Source organism: Mastomys coucha, unplaced genomic scaffold (assembly GCF_008632895.1).
Source record: "Mastomys coucha isolate ucsf_1 unplaced genomic scaffold, UCSF_Mcou_1 pScaffold7, whole genome shotgun sequence".
Taxonomy (NCBI): domain Eukaryota; kingdom Metazoa; phylum Chordata; class Mammalia; order Rodentia; family Muridae; genus Mastomys; species Mastomys coucha.
The window spans coordinates 41,784,594-41,806,576 of NW_022196913.1; the positions used below are offsets into that span (position 1 = coordinate 41,784,594).

At 46.9% G+C, this 21,983-nt stretch overlaps 1 protein-coding gene across 4 annotated transcripts; it reads left to right on the top strand.

Annotated features, from left to right (window-relative positions):
• The first annotated feature begins 4,794 nt into the window (after positions 1-4,794).
• Positions 4,795-11,837, top strand: LOC116082033. 4 transcript variants are annotated; one of them, XM_031358834.1, is made up of 5 exons: positions 4,795-4,918; positions 8,190-8,560; positions 9,932-10,061; positions 11,074-11,178; positions 11,618-11,837. In XM_031358834.1, the coding sequence occupies exons 2-5, from the start codon at positions 8,252-8,254 to the stop codon at positions 11,743-11,745; spliced, it is 672 nt and encodes a 223-aa protein (XP_031214694.1). In that variant the 5' UTR covers positions 4,795-4,918; positions 8,190-8,251; the 3' UTR covers positions 11,746-11,837. The 4 variants fall into 4 exon arrangements, with proteins under 4 accessions (XP_031214694.1, XP_031214692.1, XP_031214696.1 ...); XM_031358832.1 differs by lacking the exon at positions 4,795-4,918 and adding an exon at positions 7,365-7,449; XM_031358836.1 differs by lacking the exon at positions 4,795-4,918 and adding an exon at positions 7,365-7,449 and having other exon boundaries at positions 8,190-8,287.
• The last annotated feature ends 10,146 nt before the right edge of the window (positions 11,838-21,983 follow it).

Sequence of the window (21,983 nt, forward strand, 5' to 3'; positions counted from 1 at the left end):
CCCCTCTCTCTCTCTGTCTCTCTGTCTCTCTCTTTCTTTCTTTCTTTTTTCAGGTCATGAATTGGCTCTTAAATGGTAAATGGTTACGTGCTTCCATGCACAGCCTCTTTAGGTGGGGGAAGTAGCTTGGCTAGGTAGTTATTGAAGGGGCGTGCTATATGGAATCTGATTGCGGAACCTACTTCCAACTCAGCCCCTATAGTCATCTTTAGTTGTTGAGTTCCAAAGTGTTGTCAAGGCTACCTATATGGCTCCCAGCATGGCCTGTCCACTACTGTCGAACACAGTACAGCTGGGCACGGTGATGGACCATTAATCCTGGTAACTGAGAGCCAGGGTGCAAGCTGTAGACCAGTCTGAGCTACACAGGAGGGAGACCTTATCTCATCCAAAACAGTATAAATGACATAAAGACAAAACAAGAGGAAAGAGTGAGCTGTTTTCCTTGCAAACCAAAGTTCCCAGAAAGAAGCCACGCCTATACTGAGCATTCTACAAAGGTTGAGCGACTGATTGGAACTTCAGTACTTGGGGGGGAGGCGGGGCTGGAAAGATGGCTCTGTGATTTAAGAGCACTGGCTGCTCTTCCAGAGGACTCTGGTTGGATTCCCAACACCCGCGAGGCAGCTAATAATCCACTATAATGCCAGTTCCAGGGAATCTAGCGCCCTCTTCTGGCCCCAGAGGCAACACATGCATTAGGTGCACAAGCGTGTAGGCTCCTGGTGTTGTGTCCTTCTATGACCTCGCACGTCCGTCTACTTATTTGCTTCAGATCACCTCTTCATTGCTTAATGAATGATGGCGAGAGACACCTGCATGTTTAGTAGACAGACAATTTTCTTGTTGTTTTCAATTCATGGTTGGTTGGGTGCGCAAATGTGGAGCCTCTGAGTGCAGAGTACCGACTGAGTCACTGCTCATCCCCGAGCCTTCCTCTTGAGAACAAATGCCAAAGAACTGCCTTTGCCAGCCCTTCTTCACACACCCAGAGCCTCACCCCTGGCTGGCCTTGCTGCCTGCCAGACCTCCTCATTTCCCAACAGCTAGCTTTGCAGCCCATGCAGAGGGAAGGAAGTGGGTCACACGGCAAGCACATGCTAGGGGTGGGCGGGGCCGCAGCAGGCAGTGGAAGGACAGAGCTGTGGTGGTTTCTCCTTCCTACTTCTTATGATTTAGTAATTCTCCAAACTCGTTCATGAGTGGGCCTATTCTAGAATAAAGTCTGTTTAAGCCAGCAAAGACCTGAAGGTGCTTTCGTTTCACCCCAAGAGGGAAGGAACACTCCCAAAAATACTTACTCAGCAAGTCTCCATAGAAGCCAGAGCCAAGACGCAGGCCACCACGCTCACAGTGTGCTTACTTATTGTCTCAGCAACACTGCCTAATTCCTCAGAGTCACCTTCCATGATGTGACAAGACCAAATTGTTAAAGACCTTTAAATTAGTATCTACTGTTCGTACACAGGATGAATTTTATTATTAGGTTACCATATATTTACAGTGTACTCAAATCATATTTACAACCCCACTACACCTCTAAACTCCCCCTCCTCCATCCCACAGGCCATCTTCCTCTATTCAAATTATCCCTGCTATGGTTTGGGAGGCTGTGGAACTCATAAGAACTGGTAAAGTAGACCCCAGCTATAGGGCTCTGAAAGTTATATGCATTTCTGGTTCAGGACCCACTTCCTCTGCTTCGAAGCCATCTCTTTATGAATGATCCCTGCCAAGTTCTTCCACCACTGTAGACTGAGTCCCTCCATGCCATCCCTGTTACCATGGAGCAATACTTGAGATACCACGGGTCAATAAATCATCCTCCTGGGAAGTTATTTCTGTCACGTTTGCAGCTGTAATACAAAAGTCATTAAGATAGTCACCCCTCTTCTTTCATGTATTCCTTTTCACATCTATGTTCTTCATATGAGGGGGGAAACACCTACGTTCTTCATATAAGGGGGAAAAAGACATGTAGGATTTGACTTTCTGAGTCTAATAGACTTCATTTTATACAATGATCTTTATGCCCACTCCTTTTTCTACAGATGATACAATTTCATTCTTTATGTTGAATAGAGATCTGAAATGTTCCACATTCCCATTAACCATCGATAGGTACTAGGCTAAGTCTATAACTTTGCTATTGTGAATAGTGCCCTGAGAAAGATGGGTGTATAAGAGTCTACTTCATGGGATGGTTTAACCCCTCTAGGTCATACCCAGGAGCAGTATAGCTGACCTATTTGGCAGTCAAGATTCTACTTCATGGGATGGTTTGAGCCCTCTAGGTCATACCCAGGAGCAGGGTAAGCAACCCATTTGGTAGTTCTAGTTTTCATTTTTGAGATTTATACTAATTCCCATAGTCACTGGGCTAACCTACATCCCTGCAACCAAGAAGACCAATTCTTAGCCAGAAACAATATGAGATAACTATTCTGTCTTCATTTCCTTGTTGCACCCCATAATATTCACAGGCAGACCAGGGCTGTAAATATAAGTCCCCATCAGCAAAATGAAATATATGTGGTCATTTGGTTTTTAAGCTAGAGAATGACCTGGTCAAGACCAGGAATTTTCAGTCTCAGCACTGTGAACATTTGGGCTAGAATTTCCTTTACTCGGGTCATCTTGTACATCTGGGGTCCCAGAGAAATAAATATGAATCCAATAGTGTCCTGAAGCCCGACTCTCCAAATATATACTCAGCTTTTCATGCAAAGGCAAAGGATAGTGTGAGGAGAATTCGAAAGTGAACGCAAAAAACAAAATCTAAATTGACTGTAAAGTGAATAGCTTTAGGAAGATGAGGGTGGGATGGTGCCGGGTCCTCAGAAGGTGGAAGAAACACAAGACTGACTGGCTGTTGTGCTTACTACTTACAAACCTTGGACCAGTTGTATCTTATTCAGCTTGTCTGTCCAGAGGATGAAAAGATTACAGGAACTAGGCATGGGTGCTCAGTGTTCCTTGTCATAGAAGCCTCGCTCTATAGGTTGAAGACTTTATATAGATTCGTGCTCTGGCATGGTAACGTAGCAAGCAGTGTAGAAGGCTCTAGTTCTACTTAAAGAAGTCCAGACTATCAGATTTGGTCTGTTGATGGATTTAGGAGCTAAATGGGAATCAGGTATTTTAGGTAACATAGTTTGCACTTGACAGCTTAAAGGGGGGTTGCTCATTTTGAGGCAAGCAAGAATAATTAAATGATCGATGGCAACCATAACATGACAAATACACAAGGCGGGAAGCCAGGGACGTCAAATGTGTGCTCCTCGGGGACACAAAAAAAAAAAGATGCTAACAGTCCAGTGGGAGGGTATTTTCTTCAGAAGTTCAACGAGTTGAACTAAATGGAAAGCTGTGTTACATAACCTGGGGCTCTCACAAGAAAGAAGAATCTTCAGATATAGGCTTCACGTGATTAATTACCAAGTTCTTCACTGTAGACATGGCTTGTGCATTCCTAGGGAGGATGGCAAGAAATAAGAAGTGATAACTACAATGGGTTTTGTTACCTTGGGTGCACTTGGAAGGGAGCAGGACACCCATGGGTGGAGCTGGTTATCTCTTCTTGCACACTAGTGTAGCCGTAAGACAAAGGTCCCTTTGACAAAGGCACAAGAGAGATGGACTAAATGGGCCTTTCCCACTTTCGTGTATCAAGGTTAATGTTCTTTTTGTTTACAACATCTCCAAGTATCTCTTCCTTTAGGAGGTTCTGGCAGAAGCAGGCTACCCTGGGTTGATATCCTGTATTTAGCTATGTTTTACAAGGCATTCATTTCTACTGTGCTGACTTGGACCACTCTACAATGGAGTCCTCATGCTGTTGAGAAAGTACTCTGTGAAAACAGACCCTTCATTCTATTTGTAGATAATATCTCTACTTTCTCACCACAAGCCATTAACAAAATTAGTAATGGCCATGGTTTGAACATCTCTTCTATCATGTCTGTGGAAATGAACTACGATGGTAACAATATTAAGAACTGAGGCCTTTCAGAGGTGTTTACGTCATGACAGTTCTACATGAGTAGGTGAGTGCTACTATCAAGAGAACAGGTTTGTTATCTGAGGAACAGGCTCCTGCATACAAAGGATGCATTTTGCTACTTTTCTCTTCTGCTGTGTTAGGATGTAGCAAGAAGATGCTCAAGGAAAAACAAAGTAGAAAACAAAACAAAAGAACCTACCAAAAGGTTAAGACTGGAAATCAAATCCTCACTATTTTACTACTATTTTACTATGGGAAGATGTCCAGGCAGAAGGAAGTGGGTTCCCTACGGAATCTGCCATCACTTGGCACAGATGGGTAAACAGTTCCAGGCCTTGGAGAAGACAGGTCAAGTTTCTGGTTCCTTCTAAGTCATTACGGAGTGGGGAAGGCGGGGCGCGGAGGACTCCTTGGATTGAGGCTGTTGTGATCAGAAGGGCAACTAGATCCAAAGACAAGAGCATCCTGGATGATAGTCATTGAGACTTTTGTATCTGAGGGTGCTGCCACACAGCTAACGATGTTTTTGCCAGGTGCGAAAGCCGTCAGTCATCTGGACAACACATCCCTCTTTCTGTGTTTAGCTGGTTTTCAGGACCGACAGTTGAATGAGTGATTAAATAAACACGGAATGATAATTGGAGGGTCTGTTTCTAGGCTTGTCAGAGGTAAATAAGGGTAATTATTTAGGAGTCTTGTGGGTGTCACATGGTATGCACACCATTTGAGAGTGGACCCGTTTGCCAGGAGTGCGTAACAAACGCCACAGAGAGCACAGCCTAAACAGCAGGCGGCATGACCTCACAGCTCTTGTCTAAGGCCAAGTCAAGGCCTGGCTTGCTTCGGAGGCTCTCGTTGGCTTGTAGCTGCTCTCCCTGTGTGTGTCAGAGTCCTAATGTCTTCCTACAAAGGCAGGTTGGATGAGCATCCACTCAAATGACCATTTTAATTCAATTTCACATTCAAATGGTCTGTCTTCATTATGCAGCCATTCTACGATGTGGAGGTGGGGGTCGGACCTTTAGCATAGGCCTTTTGGGGCCATAACTTAGTCCACGACAGAGGCTCTTCTCTAACCATTGCTGGGGAAAGTGGATCTTTGCATGGAGTCATTTCTAGGAATACGGAAGGTGGGAGCTTTCCCACGTGACTAGAGGCTACTAGTCCTCGCCCCAGGGGTAAAGAGAGACCTACGTTCTCAGGGAGTGGTCCCTTGTTTCCTCTTCCCGGAAGCCTCCCACTGACCCCCTGAAGAGCAGAAAAGAAGGAGATTGCAGAGGGAACCAGAGGTGCTAAAGAGAATTACAGAGAAAGGAAGTAAAGAAGATATATATATGAGGGGGAGGGAGTGGCAGAGAGTTTGTAATCTGAAGCTGACAGTGAGAGAGCCAATGAGACCCAGAAATAGCCGAAGGCTCAACCTGCGGAGAGAAAGGAGTCTGTCTAGTCAGGGAGCTAGAGAGCTAAGGAAAGGGATTACTTCCTGATGTGTTAGAATGGTGGGTCGCATCAGACCGTACCACACACTAGGCCCAAACAGTTCCACGTGTAAGAGGTTTAATTGAGAGGGAGAGAGGGGGCAGTAGCAGGAAGAGAGGAGGGAGAGAGAGAGAGAGAGATGGAGGAATGTTCTACATATATATATATATATATATATATATATATATATATATATATGTATATGTATATATATATATATGGGTTCTGACGTAGTGGCCACAGGTAAAGGTGGGAAGTGAGCCCAGTGGATTCTGGGAATATGGCAACTATTGCCCTGGCAATAGGTCTGTGAGACTAGCCCATGCGTCGCCACGGGCTTTGGAGGCCCTGATGCTAACACTTCCCCTCATTCACAAGTCTCTACCATGTTGATTCATGGCAACAGTTTGCCCTTCACAGCCCTGGGAACTCTTCAATATACTTATTTGTTGCCCACCAAGAAGTTAAAGGTCTGGGTTATATGTCCCTGTCAGCAGCAGAAGAGAGCCAGGGACAGGGCTCCAGCTGAAGCAACCAGGTTCTTCTTGTACACTTCTTCCTGGAATGGTAGGGACCCTCGACTTGGCCCAGAGAATTTCAGCCTCAGATGGTACGAAGCAGAGTTGGCATTTATTCACAAGAAAAATGTTAACATGGATTTAAGCTTGGGGATGAAGAAAGAGGGTTATCTGGGGACAGATAAGACACACCCAAACATGGGTGGGGGCTTTGTAAAGGAGAGTGTTGCTTAAGTGCCCAGCAATAGCAGTCTATAGTGTTTGGGAAGCTTTTGGGATTGCATTGTTCAGAGGGATTCCTTTATCTCCTTCCCCACCTTATGGATCATGAGATTACAGAAGGGATCTGCAGGTGCCTGAGATAGGGTTGCAACCTAATAAGGCAAGCCATGGGCACTAAGGTTGTACAAGAAAGCAAAGACTTCTCTTTTAGGTAAATGGAGGTGGGGCCCATCCTTGGGAGAGTACTAGAAAACTGCAGGTTTGTAACTGAGAAAGGAATAGAGGATACATATACTGGAATTTAAATGAATATACTGGAGGTCATATATGCATTGCCCTGAAGATCTCTGCCATGGGCCATAGGCCGAGGCTCCCTCCTGGGTGCTTTGCCATCAGTCTTCTTGTTCCCTCAGTTCGGTTTTATGTACCTGTGACTCTTGGGTCCCCAGTAAAAATGGAGTAAGAGCAGCCCAGATGGAACATGGCAGGTCATATCTCAGGGTTATTGATAGGGAATTAGATACCAATAGCTAAGAAGGTAGATATCTGCCCAGCTCTAGTGTTTTAAAGGCTTATTGTAACTATAAAAAAACGATCATAAACTTGACGGTTTAAATAGATGTAAGTCCTTTGCATTGGATGCTATTTTCCATTTAACTCTCCTCTGGGGGGCACTGGAGTCCTGTTAACCCCAGGAAAGTTGGCAAATATCTGACATCTGGACTCTTCTGGTTTCGTGACAAAGGTGTACCCGTTGAAAGAGCAAGGCAAACAGGCTGCTTTCCCAATGGGGTGGAGATAAGGAAGGGGCAGGCCTCTCTGAGTCTTTGCCCGGAGTGGGGAGAAGTGGGGAGGCCTTCCTGGGGGCCAACAGGGATCCACAGGGAGATACTGCTGGGACCTGGAGCCCCGGCCTCATTAGCATATGTCCTGACCCCTACCTCACCCCCTTTCGGGGCTACTCTCTTGGCCTGAGTTAAACTCTCAGTGTGGAAATCTGTTAGGGAACGAGGTAAACGCCAAGAAGGGAAGAGAGGAGAAAAACAGGGTGAAGTGACGGGAAGGATCCTGCAGCCTCCCAGCCCTTCCCTCTCGGGCTCAAGCACAAACCGCCACCCTCCCGCGTGGCCCACACCAGCAGGCTGGAGTGGAGACCTGAGGAAGAGGATAGGCCAAACAGAGGCTGGGAGCTGCCGTGGAAGAGAGAGGCCAGGCTCAGAGTCTTGAGTGTGTTTTCTTTGGGGGGAGATGCTTCGAGACATGCAAGAGTGAACAGTGATGGCTTCCAGGAGCCCCGGCAGTCAGGGCTCAGCAGACACTCCTCTGAAGGGGGTGGGGATGCTGGCTGGCTGTGGCAGCATCGGGTGGGTCACTGCACAAAATGGTTTTTATAGCTCTACTTGGCTTCACAGTCCTCAAACATAGACAAGCTGGAGGGCGGGTGGCTTTAAGATCCATTTGTGTGCCATTAAAGCACCCAGATGGGAATTCTAAGAGTTTCTACACTCCCAACTTCTTAAGCAACCGTAGGAAAAAGCCCAGAAAACCGAACACGGTGGGAACATCAGGTTTTCTTTGTTTCCACTAAAAAATGCCACCCTCCCCAGGCACGTACCTTCCACCAAAATGTGGCATTGACTTTTAAAATACAAAGGGCTTCAGAAACTGTGGGTGAACAAGAAAAAAATGAGCTGTGCTATCCTGGGATGCTCCAGCCACAGCTCCGCTTCCACTGCGGAAGCCAGGACAGAGCTCTTCCACGCGGACTGTGGAGGCATGGAAAAATCCGAGCCATCGGGTTCTGAAAATGTCTCATGAAGCATCCGCAGAATTCATCTCAGGCCATCCATGCTCACTTTTAGATCAGCTAAAGGGTGTGCCAGATTAGCAAATACAATTGCAAAAATCGGAGTCCTGGAGACAAGAGGAGCACTTCCCTACTATGGATTATGACCCTTATGTTGCAGAATCTACACCGTCCTGACATCTGATTGCAGCAAAAGGCCAGACTACCCAGGAGCATACACTGATGTTCAGCTTCAGGAGCTGCCTGTATTCGAAGGTGGTCAGTAAACAACCTCGCATCTGGGTCCCACTTCATGGCTCTACAGAGCCAAGCCTCAAAGATGCTGAACGAGGGAGTAACAGATGTCTACTCTCCCCCTCTCTCTCTCTTCCTCCCCCTCTCTCTGTCTCTCTCACACACACATGCACATACACACATGCACACATACACACATCAAAGATCCATAGTACTGAAACATTTGACAATATTCAGCATCCATGTCCTGACGTCTGGAGAAGCCAGTTTCCTTTGGTGATGAACAGCAATGTGGAAGTAAGCTGAATAAGCCCTTTCCTCCCTAACTTGCTTCTTGGTCATGATGTATTGTGCAGGAATAGAAACCCTGAATAAGACAGTGTGGAGCAGCGTTTCTTCTTGCTTCATTGTTCAATCACCTAGCTTTGGGCAGATGCTCTTGACTGACCCTTGACCTTTCAAATGGATCCCTGGATTCAGGGTATCATCTTCTTTGGAGATATATGGTTTAAAGTGAGAGGAGGAAAGGAAAACTTTTTTTAAAAAGCCACTCTTAATTCACTAAGGAAAGACACTGCCTGCACCCACGGAGGGTTTAATTCCTAGTTGGCAGTGGACTGAAGACTCTCACACTTGTCTCTGTGAACACTCTGGGCCACTAACAAAGAAACGCTCTGACGCTAGCTAGGGCTTAGTCACGGCGTCATATCTAGCACCCAGTGGAACCAAGGGCTTATTTTACACCCACAGCTAGAGGATGCATTGTGGAGATCTGTTCAGCTGTGTATAACTCTGCATAAGCGTTCTCTTCTCTCCTAGACAATCCTTTAGCTCTTGGCTTATGACCCCATCTTTCCCATTGTCAAGGGCTAAGACTGTTCAAGAGAAATCCAAAGAGCTGACACACAGCACATCATGTATGAAAAATCTCAGCCTCATACTGACAGTGTGGGAAAAGGGTGATCTGTGGGGAGAAAACAAAAAAACTGTATTCCTGGGTCACTTGGGAATTCCCAGCAGTTTCTCCACTCCTGAGATGTATGCACCTTGGGACTGTAACCCTATGATTACATGGATGGGACTGGGGTCTGAGCCAGTGTGAAAGCTACCCAGCTTCCCATCTAATTGTAATGTCCTTATCCCTGACTGAGATAGCAAGCAGGGAAGAAGCACATGATGATGTGCAAAGATGAGCCATGGACTCCTAGTAAAATATGAACTGACTGAATGACTGCCTGTGATTTGCTGATCAACAGGCCCATTCATGGGAGCGAAGGCTGCTGCTGAATAAGCTGAAGGACTGAAGATAAGCAGGAACATAAAAGGGGGCCTTTCCTTGACAGCCCAGAGGGCAAAGACTTAGAAAGACCTGGGGGACCTTTTCATAGTGCAACCCGAACCCAGACTCATGGGGTTTGGTTAGAGGAAGGTTTAAGGAGACGACCCAAACAATCTCCATGCAGAATCAACCCATCCACAAACAAATGCAGGACGCAGAGAGGAGACAAGAGGAAAAGGGAGATACCAGCAAGGCCAGGGGTCAGTGAAGAACATCTGCCCAAAGCTGAACAAGGAAGCCAGAAGAAACTCTGGTTCACACCTCAGGCTATCTTCTGGTATTCATTCACTCCATGGGTCCATCACCCATTTCTCTGCTACTTTCTACAGGAGTTTGTAATTCCACCACAATTGGACGGGACAGGACCCTCTGAGGAGATGGAGGAGAAAAGCAACACTCTTGGTCCTCGTCAACTTAAAATAGAGCTTCCTCTTATTTCGAGGTACTTTCCATTGACAGGTAAGAGTAGCATTTATTAGGACATTTAGGAAACGATTTGGGATCCTCTCCTAAATGAACAAGAAACACATTCTTATGACAAGATGCTCCCCTCTGACATCCCAAGATCAGCTCAGGAGACTCACGGGTCAACACCTATCCTGCTGTTTCCTAACTCTTGGTGCCTTGTTCCTCGCTGTGGGGAGATGCATTCAGTAGCTTTCCAATACTGTAACAAACACCTCAGACAATCAGACTATAAAAAGAAAAGGCTTACTTAGGTTCACTGTTTGGAGCCTCTAAGTTGTGTTTTGCTGTTGAGTCTATGCTGAAGCCAAGCGTGATGGCTGCTCACATCATGGTGCCCAGGCTGCAAGAGAGCAGAGAGCAAGCTTTGACAATCTGCTTTGAGACCTGTGTGAGCAGAAGGCCCTGTGTTATGCCACTTTTTTTTTTTCAAAGTTCAAGGATGATTTTTTTTAGAGTTTAACAGAAAAAATCCCAAAGCAGACAAGCTGTAAATCTCAGCAGCTGCCTGGAGGAGGGAGACAGAGATAGGGAAGAGAGGAAGCCAGGCTGTCTGCATGAAGCTGGCGTGGAGATCAGCCACCCGGTGGGCAAGCAGACACGTGGCGGGGAGGGGAGGGGAGCTTTAGAGAAAGACTGTCAATCAATACGTTAAAGAAAGCACACCCAGAAAAACGGTGGGGGCGGGGAGGGGAAGAAGGGCTATCCTGTGACTGTGAGGGACTGCGCAGAGGGCAGAGAAAGGATTGATTGCTTTCTGAGGAGAAAAGCACATTGGCTCCTTCAAGGGATAACCACATGGCTTCACTTGAACCTGCCTTCCTGATTGGTGGTTTCTTAGCTGGAAGACTGAGTGGACCAAGCACCTTTCTCCAGCCGCTGCTTTTGGAGTCCCCGCCCTGAGCTACTCGCCCACTTCCTGTCCTTCATTCTCAGTAGTCACCACCTGTAGCAGGCACCCTAATGGCGATTTAAGGAACCAACCGTTGATCTGGCTTCTTTGTAGGGCAATCTAGGGGATCCCCTAAGTGCATCAGTACTTCCACCTCTTCAAGATTCTACCACCTCCCACTATACGCTTCGGACCAAATCTTTAACACAAGAGCTTACGGTAAGACTTACCGTAGCCATAGCACTAGGCAAAGGAAGAGCTTGGTCATACTGGGAGCTGTCAGTGTCTCAGGATACATCACTCTATGCTATGGAGATTGTCTTCTGTTGACAAAAATGTCTTTAGATGTTGCCACACATCCCACGGGTATGGGGATTATCTTTAGTTGAAACTTTAGTGTAAACTGCAGTGCCTAAGCTAGAAGCCACATGCGGTCATTTTGCATGCAGCTAGTTCAAAATGCGATATGGCATCATTATAAATTCAAATATTTAAATGAAAAGCAAACCACATAAATTATTAGGAATTAGCCTAACATATTTCAGTATATCTATGTTTGGTGCTGTTTATATTGCAATGATTTTTTTTAATTTATTAGGGAAATTAAAATACTATAATTCGTTTTAACCTTCTTTTCTTTCTTCTTCTTATAATGTAGCTACTGAGAAACTTGACATAAAACATATTGTTCACACCGAGCCACCTTTAATTGCCCTGGTTCAGCATGGAGCTGGACCCAAGCTAAAGTCCCCCTCGGCTCTGCAGGTTCCCTCACTCTGTAACTGACTACTATGGACAAAAGAAACTTTCCAGCACTCTCTGCATCCAGCCAGAGCCTGGTGGATACAGAAGCTTGTTAGTAAACCTCTGACACTCTCCCCAGAAGTGTCTAAGTCTCTTCTCTCCCATAAAAACTGAGTGAATGCAGCAGCCTCAGCACCCAGAGTCAGCATCCTGCCCATCCCCAGAGGAAGCAGCTCCACTGTCAGTGTCCTGCCCTGGCAACCTATGGATGCCAGGGACCCAGCACTTAGCAACCTGGAAAGCTTGCCTCTCAGCAGCCATGTAAAGTTTCTGTTCTCCTAGAAACAGTGCGGCCATCCCAGCAGAACTGCAGGGGGGTTCTTATGCTCCTCACACTCCTCACTCACCTTCCCTCCCACACCCACAGGAGCCCTGCACCAGGCAATCTTCTTTTTATTTTTTTATAAAGGTCCAATTGCTCCCCCCCTCCCCTCCCCTGGAAATATAGGTCTAAAGAAGCTGTCTCCATTCAATCACTACAAGAGCAGTAAGAACTCAACTTCAATAGTCAAGTACGGTGACACGGCACTCAAGAGTTACAGAAACAGGAAGACAGGAGTTCAAGGCCAGCCTTGGTTGCATAATAAGTTCGAAGCCAGTCTGGGTTACATGAGTCATTTCAAAACAAAACAAGCCAAATCGTGATACATGTCTGTAATCCTGTACTTGAGCACAGAGATAGGATCTCTGTGAGTTCAAGGCCAGCCTGGTCTTCATAGCAAATTCCAGGCCAGCCAGGGCTACATACAAAGACCCTGTCTGAGAAAGAGAGAAAAAGAGAGACAGAGACAGAAGAAGAGAGAGAGAGACAGAAGGAGAGTGAGAGACAGAGACAGAGAGAGACAGAGAACAAAAACAAATCAAGTTCAGTCTCATCCAGACATGGTTGGTAGCTCAAGCTGGGAAACCCAGTGTTTAGGAGGCTGAGGCTGGAGAATTACTGCTAGTTCAAGTCCAGCCTAGGCTATAGTGGACAACAATGACAGGAAAAGGTATTCATTCTCTGCCTGCCTTGCTACTGTCTTGTTTCTCCCCAGGTCCAAAGTTGATCGGGAGGTCCCACCGACAAAAGCAAAGGAAGCAACCAAGGGCTTCCTCTTGGCCCTTATCGTCTGACGTGTCATGGTCTTGGACTGTAGCTGTCTTGGGAGAAGTCTAAGTACTTCTCACAGGAAGCTCTCAGCAGAGCCTCGCATCAATGTCTTGACTGTTTGGGAGCTACAGCATGGGACTCAGATCCCTAAGGCTCCCTCTAGAAGTCCCAGCTGCTATACTGTGGGCAGGTGTGTCCCCAGAACCATGTACTAAAGGCTGATTTCTCAACCTGTGGACATACTGGGAGGTGGTAGACTCTTAGGCGGCAGGGCCTGGTGAATGGATTATGGTCATGGGCACATACTCCTGGGGAAGATACTGGTACCCTGCCTCACATCTTCCGTTTCCTTCATCCTCCCTTTACAACCTCTCTCCATCATAGACTCCATCAGCTGAGTCGATTTGCTCCTCCTTGCTCCCTGCCAGGAAATACTACCTCATTATAGGCCCAAAACAACAGGGCGGCATCTGAACTGAAACCTGTGAAAGCACTTCAGAGCCCCGAAGAACTCTCCTCTACTTAGATGGATTTATCTCAGGTATTTGTCCCAGTGATTCGAAGCTGGGGTAACACCGACCCACTCTTACCCAGCCACAGGCAAGCACTTCTGCTGGCCTCTATTGGGCAGTTTGTTCCCCTCACTAAAACAGAAGCACTAACATCAATTGTCTCTCTTTACACATACACACGCATGCATGCACACACATGCACACACAAACACACACACAGGGGCATGTACCATCCTTGAGCAGAAGCTCACCACCTCCTAAATGGCTTAAAGTGTTCAGAACAAAACCCACTGAGTTTGGATTTGGGCAAAATAAAACAAGCATAAAGCAGAACAACTTAAAGCTCTGCAGCCCAGGCAGGCACTCATCCTCCTGCCTCAGCCTCCAGAGTAGCTGTGGTTTCAAGCCTGTGCCCTGACCTGGCTGCTGTTTAAGATAACACATTTCCACATCTCTTGCACTCACTTCTCTAATGAATACAACATCTACAACCATTTGCTAAAAAAGAACATTGAAGCAATCAGAATTCCCTAATCCCCTGGAAATTACATTGACTATTTTTTAAACTTTTTTTTTTTGTTTTGTTTTGCTTTGTTTTGGTTGTAGCTACCAGGTAAGTTGTTTCCACCAGTGGAGAAACCAAGGCTCGGAGGTACCTACCTACCAGAGTCAGAGTTAAAATTCAAACCGAGGACTCGGGTTCCTCCAGCACACATTATGTGCCGGTCATTCTCTTGTTGCATACATTCAATCCCAACATTCCAGAGAGCAGGACGGACAGTTGCCCTGCCTGATCAATATGAGCTAGTGGCCCTAGGGAGGGCCAATGAGACCACCAGCCACTCCTCTGTTCATAATCTCTTTCCTCTGAGGAAGCCCTGGCCGGCCGGCCTGCAGTCAGTTTCTGCCACAGACCACATTAGGACAGGCTGTCCCTATGTGGCTGAGCAATAGCTGGAACTCGCCAGGACATTTCAAAAAGATCTGTTGAGAGTGGGAGCTAGGACTTAACTAAACAAGATCACCTGGTTTAGATGTTATTTTTCTTTCTCAGGAATCTGAAAATAAGATTAAAAAAAAAAAAAAAAAAGGATTCAGTGTAACCCACAGGGGATTCAGGGCCGTGATAAGGGAGATTCCAATTGTATTTTTCGATTTTGGTGGAGGGTTGTGAATGGAGGATTCTCAGAAGTGAGTTCAGAGATGTGGAAATGCATTATCTTATCAGTCCAGGTGCTTATCAGCTGGATAACTGAACTGATCAAAGTACTCTATTATAAAGGTACTGAGCTGGTCTTCAAACTGAGAAAGGCGCTTGCTATAAGACTAGGACCCACCACAAGGAGGACTTGCCCAGCATGTACAAGGCCCTGGGAATTATCTCTAGCATTTAACACACATGCAAGCGTGCGTGTGTGTGCGTGCACACACACACACATGCACAATCACACACACAGGAGAAGGTTACATACATACACCAACAAAAAAATGAATTTCACAAACTCAATTTGAAGTGGAAGTTGTTGCTAAAGTCAGAAAGGCAAACACTAGGGTATGAACTGAACAGTTCCACAGCTCTGAAGAACAAGGAAAGACAGATGCCGGGAAGTCGAAGGTGGGTCCCCCCAAAGGTGAACATGATTCAGTGGATAGAGATGCCTGCCACTAAGCCTGGTGACCGGAGCTCTGGCCCCTGGATTAGGCACAGTCATTGAGACAGGAAATAGAATGGTGGTTACCGGGAGCTGGGATTGGGAATCGGAGTTTGGGGGTCCAGAGCCTCTCCCGGAAGTAAGAAAAAAAAAGGTTGAGTAGCTGGATTGTGGTGATGGTTATACAATGTCAAATTACTTCTGCCACAGCCCTGAACATTTACAGTGTTTAAATCGCTTTTTAAAAAGTAAGATTTATAGCAAATTGTGGCATCTGATACCACAATTTAATCCCTTCCCCCTCAGGCTGGTGGTGTTAACTCAGTGGTGGGGCATTTGCCTAGTATGTGTAAGCTGGATCTCAGGACAGAGGCACTGGGCTGCGATGTAGGCCAAGCACTGGAGTGAGGAAAGGTGAGGTTCGCTCCTGCTGGAAAAAACCTTGTGCTGTTTGCAGTGAGCATTTGCAAACCTTTAGTAAACTCTGTGGATAGGATTCTAACATTTTTCTGAATGCACATCACACTTTTAAAGCCTGAGAAAGTATTATCAACAAAAGGGAAACAAAAATCGACAAGACAGTCCACTAAGCTGGAGGATAATCTTGTCTATACGTACATACAATAGTCAGTTAACTTTTGCCTATATTCGGTGGCCAAAGTTAGAGAGCAACTCTGACTCTTGTCTCCATGGGCACTTGTGAGCAAGAGCAGCTCCCCTCCCTTCCTCAAGCCCCATCCCCCATCCAAGCCAGATTTTCTTTTTTAAGCCGTTCCCTCCCAGAGCCCCTTCCCCTCAAGGCTATTCAGCACAATCCAGGCTTTCTTCCCGCAGTTTTGAGTGTGAGGGATCTTGGGGTGCAGCTTTGTAGGGCTTAGGTAAATCACAGGTGCGCCCTCACCTGAACCAGCCCCCAGCTTATTCATTAATCAGGAGTTTACCCGCTGTTATTCCAAGTTCTCTCTCTCCTCGGCAGACTGGTGGCTTTGGACTGGTTCCCAGTTTGGGGCCCCTGCAGGTCCCCCTTTCCACTCACTGCCAAAATGTCTCTCTGCAGGTTTCTCCACCGTGTGCCTGGGTTCTGTGGGCGTGGATTCTCAGCCAGATGCCCCACGCAGAGTTGGCATCCCAGCTCGGCTCGGCTCCCTCTTACTTACCCACTACCCGAGACCCGCCCTTTCACACACTCCTAGGCTGTGTGTGATCTGAGCTGCTTTCTCTACAAAGGGACCTAGATCTCCTTTCTCACTCCCAACTCTCTTACAAAGCTTCTCTTTCTGCTTTGGTCCCAAATTCTTTCTCTCGGCTGAGCACAAGCTTCAGAACAGCCAAGAGCTCTCGCTGAAGCCAGTTTACATTTCGGCCCATGTGGTCCTTTGAATCCAGCCTTTATTTACAATAATAATAATAATAATTGGGTGTGGGGGTGTGGCTCTGAGGCGGCACCTGCTGAGCACACACAAGAACTCGGTTCTGTCTCCACAGATACTAACAGATAGAAGGGAGAGGAGAAGAAAGGAAAACAACTACAGACTTCTGTGAGATAGACATACTAAGTTCTTCATCTATGCACTGTCAGAGAACATTCCCAGCTTCACCAGGAAAGAGGCTTAGATCTATAGGACTATTGACTTTCCTACAAGCCTACAGAAACAGCAAGCCCTTCAGCTCTAGCCTGCAGGCACTCATACATGTACCCACCCAGCCCAAAAAACACTTAAAAATAGGACTTTTGGGATGACTCAGCACTCAAGAGCACTCCAAGTTCAGTTCCCAGAGGACCCCAAGTCCAGCTTCCAGCACCCACACCAAATGGTCAGAGTCCGAAACTCCAGCTCCAGGGAATCTACACTCGGGTGCACATATCAACGGGCAGACACACTTTTTTTTTTTTTTTTTGCACGTAATTACAAACAAATCTTTATAGAATATTAAAAAAAAAAGTGATGTGTCAGGATGAGGGTGCGGCTCAGATGGAGACCATGGGTTCCACCCCCAGCTCTGATAAAAAAAAAGAAAAAAGAAAAAAAGGAGGAGGTAGGAAGGGTTGACCTTGAGACTTAGCTTTAGCAAGAGAAAGGAAGGCACTGTGTTCTGCTCTTCATATGCATACCAGCATACTCCCCACAAAACACACAATTGACCATATAGATGGCATCCTCAATTACACAAAAACAAGCACCAGTCGGTGACATAGGGGTATGGCTCAGGAACAGAGGGCTTGTCAGATGTGTTGCTCTTGATGCTGTGAACAAAACCAGAGAGAAGTATCTTAAGGGAGGAAAAAAAAAATCTACTGGGTCTCACAGTTTGAAGGAAACAGTCCATTGTGTGGCCTGGAAGACTCCACAGCCAACTGCTTCTTCTTCTTCTTCTTCTTCTTCTTCTTCTTCTTCTTCTTCTTCTTCTTCTTCTTCTTCTTCTTCTTCTTCTTCTTTTCTTTGGTTTTTAGAGACAGAGTTTCTCTGTGGAGCCCTGGCTGTCCTGGAATTCACTCTGTGGGACAGGCTAGCCTTGAACTCGGAAATCCGCCTGCCTCTGCCTCCCAAGTGCTGGGATTAAAGGTGTGCACCACCACCGCCCGAGGCATGACTGCTTCTTGGTGTTGGGAACACTTAGAGGATGCTCACAACTGGGCACGTTGAAGGGGACTGAGGAAGGGGAGGAACGAACCACAACTTTCTCATCTGACTTCATCAGGCTAAGCCCCACCTCCTAAAGGTCTCAGAGACTCCCAAAGCAGGGAACAAATGTTCAGACACATGAGTCTGTAAGAACCATTCCCCATCCAGTAAGTGATATCTTGACAGTTTGTTGTTCTTATTGTTTTGGTTTTTTTGAGACAGGGTTTCTCTGTGTAGCCCTGGCTGTCCTGGAACTCACTCTGTAGACCATGCTGGCCTCCAACTCAGATCTGCCTGGCTCTGCCTCTGAGTGCTGGGGCTAAAGATGTATGCCACCTCTGCCCAGCCAGAGACCCTGAGTTTTATCATCAATATGCAACAATATTATCAATTCCATGCTGTACTGGCTGGTTTTGTGTGTCAACTTGACACAGGCTGGAGTTATCACAGAGAAGGAAGCTTCAGTTGGAGAAGTGTCTCCATGAGATCCAGCTATGGAGCATTTTCTCAATTAGTGATCAAGGTAGGGCCCCTTATGGGTGGTGCCATCCCTGGGCTGGAAGTCTTGGGTTCTATAAGAGAGCAGGCTGAGCAAGCCAGGAAAAAGCAAGCCAGTAAGCAACATCCCTCCATGGCCTCTGTATCAGCTCCTGCTTCCTGACCTGCTTGAGTCCAGTCCTGACTTCCTCTGGTAATCAACAGCAATGTGGAAGTGTAAGCTCAATAAACCCTTTCCTCCCCAACTTGCTTCTTGGTCATGATGTTTGTGCAGGAATAGAAACCCTGACTAAGACACATGCCCACCCTGTAGTGTGGAATTCAAAAAAATGGGGTTTAGAGCTGGATACAAGGAAGTCAACCCAGAGTGGGCAGTAAAGACTGTGCTCAAACACAAACAACCAGTCGCTCATAAGATCTGTCATGCTCTCTGTTGTACCTGGCATCCCTGGAGGCACATGCACTCTGCCGAAGCAGAGCCCTCCTGTGAGGTGCCATTGTCCCCAGAACACGTGGTGTTTCCATCTTACTGGCTTCTTCTAGCCATGGTTAGAACAACAAAACAAGAATCATAATATTTCAGAGATTTAAAGGTATCGCCAGGGCTGGAGTGGTGAGAGAACTTGCCTCACATGCACAAGGTCCTCCCTGGATCCTGTCCCAGTGCTGCATGCAAAAAATAATAATTAAATAAAAGAGCATCTTGGTGTCTTCTGCTTTCACTCATTCGCCTTAAAAGTAGTATACAAGCTCAGGGCCTGCCAGCAACTTTTGATTTTTACCTGAAACAAAATGGAAAACAAGCCGGTCGGTGGTGGTGCATGCCTTTAATCTCAGCACTTGGGAGGCAGAGGCAGGCGGATTTCTGAGTTCAAGGCCGGCCTGGTCTACAGAGTGAATTCCAGGACAGCCAGAGCTACACAGAGAAACCCTGTCTCAAAGAAACAAAAACAAAACAAAATGAAAAACAAAAGGTGCCTCACCCCGCAAAGATAAAAATCCAGAGAGCAAATGAATGTCACTGGGCAGGCATGCAGTTTTTAGAGACACACTTTCATCTCCAGGGTTGAAATTGCATTGTGTAAAATACTATGGGAGACAAAGGGGATCCTGGCTGAACAAGATGGAAAACCACTTCCTAGAACAACAATATACCATGTTCCAACTGGGGCTTAGGAGCAGGGGATGATCTTAAACAATCCGAATCTTAATGTGGAAATGATGTTTATGATTTCTCTCCACTCCACACCCTTGAGTAAGACAACACTAAGAGCTGGTTTTCCCCTTGACTTACTAACCCCTCACAGTTGAGAAGAAAGCCTCTGGGGGCCCTGTTAGCCTCACAGAATTGCACACCGGGCTCTTAGCTGCTTCCAAAGCTACTAACAATCTACAGACAAATGAGTACCTTTAGGCAACCAGAAACCAGAATTTCAGGTTAGTTGTAACAAGAAAAAAAGGTAGGAAAAGAAGAGAAGAAAGAAGAAAAAGGGGGAGAAGGGAAAGGGAAAAAGAGAGGAAGAAGGAGGAGGAGGAAGGAGAGGAGGAGGAGGGAGAGGAAGAAGAGGAAGAGGAGGAAGAAGAGAAGGAGGGAGAGGAGGAGGAGGAAGAGGAGGAGGAGGAAGAGGAGGAGGAGGAAGAGGAGGAGGAGGAAGAGGAAGAGGAGGAGGAAGAGGAAGAGGAGGAGGAGGAAGAGGAGGAGGAGGAAGAAGAAGAGGAGGAGGAAGAAGAAGAGGAGGAGGAGGAGAGAGAAGAGGAGGAGGAAGAAGAAGAGGAGGAGGGGGAAAAAGAAGAGGAGGAGGAGGAAGAAGAAGAGGAGTAGGGAGAGGAGGAAGAAGAAGAAGAGGAGGAGGGAGAGGAGGGAGAGGAGGAAGAGGAGGAAGAAGAGAAGGAGGAGGAGGAGGAGGGAGAGGAAGAAGAGGAAGAGGAGGAAGAAGAGAAGGAGGGAGAGGAGGAGGAGGAAGAGGAGGAGGAGGAAGAGGAAGAGGAGGAGGAAGAGGAAGAGGAGGAGGAAGAAGAAGAGGAGGAGGAGAGAGAGGAGGAGGAGGAGGAGAGAGAGGAGGAGGAGGAAGAAGAAGAGGAGGAGGGGGAAAAAGAAGAGGAGGAGGAGGAAGAAGAAGAGGAGGAGGGAGAGGAGGAAGAAGAAGAAGAGGAGGAGGGAGAGGAGGAGGAAGAAGAAGAGGAGGAGGAGGAGGGAGAGAAGGAGGAAGAAGAAGAGGAGGAAGAGGGAGAGGAGGAGGAGGAAGAAGAAGAGGAGGAGGAGGAAGAAGAAGAGGAGGAGGAAGAGGGAGAGGAGGAGGAGGAAGAAGAAGAGGAGGAGGAGGAGAGAGAGGAGGAGGAGGGAATTTTTTGTTTTTAATTTAGCATTTTTTTCTAATATTTTTTGTTTGGTTGGTTGGTTGGGTTTTTGTTTTGTTTTGAGAGAGGATCTCACTGTTTACTCATTATGTAGATAAGGCTATCTGAACACACAGAAATCCACCTGCCTCTGCCTTCCCAGTGCTGGGATTAAAGGCCTGCATCACCATACTGGATCTTTGATGTACTTCTTTCAAACTTGTTCAGCATTATGAGAAAAGAGAGGAGGGGGAGATGATTCTACAAAATCGAGTAGCCAAAGGGTAAAACTATATTCATTTCTCAATGGCAAACTTTTGCAACCTAAGCTCCAAATTAAAAAACAAACAAACAAACACACAAAAGAAAAACCAGTAGTTGCTTCTTTTCCCTTCCCACAAAGTGAAAATCAGAAGGGGTGGACCACTAACCCTCATTCATGTTCCTTCAAATTCCAGCCCAGCAGCTCCACTTCCTGCCTCTCCCACCCCTTCTCCATCCTGTAGAGGAGAGCAGTAGTTTGCCAGCCCCACACAGACCTCCCTAGGGAATTCCCTCGCTCCTTCGTGACCCCCATCTCTCCATGGCCACCAACCCTCAATTTCACAAAAGCCAGAGAGAGTCTACCCTGCACTCCATCTGAAGATGACATTTCCCTGCTCCCCAGGAAGTCCCTCTCCTCACAGCATCCTCCCTTCTTCCCAGCCAGTCATAAAGTATATTCACGACACCATTCTCTCTGGGCCAGAGCTCAGCTGATGGGAGCAAAATCTTGCCTGTCTGCTTTCAGTGTCTTTCCAATCCATCTTGGGCCAAGCTTCCCAACTACCAAGGCAGGCAAGTGCCCCAGGTTTTCCTGCTGTACCTCCAACCTTTGTTCCTTGATTAAGTACTTGGTTCCTCTCTACACAGAACTGGACTCTGTCCAACTTGTGTCTCCAGGTCTTTAAGTATTCACTCAGAAGATGTTTTTCATCCAGCGGTCCATGTTTACCTTTGGAGTTGGTTCTTAAGGATCCTAAGAAAAGGTCAGGGGAGGGAACCCTGGTTTACAGCTCTCACCCTACCCCCACCCCCATTGAGGCAGGAAAAGGAAGCCCCTTTGTGTGCACAACTTGCTGACAATTGCTGGCTCTTGCCAGAGTGGTGCGCTTTCCTCTCAAACATAGGAAGCTGCTAAGAACTGCAGCAGGGTCGAGAGAGAAGGGAGGAGCTGTCCCTTCCGAAGACAGTGAGGTTGCAGAGGCCACACAAACGCTACTGTGGGTTATTTCGGGACCAGCAATGAAACACTGAGCCAGTCTTTTCTCTGTGAGCCAGCCACAACAGCACGGTTTGACTTTTGACATCTTTTCCTTATGATGAGAAACGGCTGGCTCTTTCAGCAGTTGTAGGGGAAAGGGCCTGCTAACCAAAGGGAAGGAAACCCCCACCACAGACCCTACAGGAAGGAAGGCCTGCGCCTGGCAACTCACAGGCAGGAGCCGTTAGAGGGCAGCAAGTG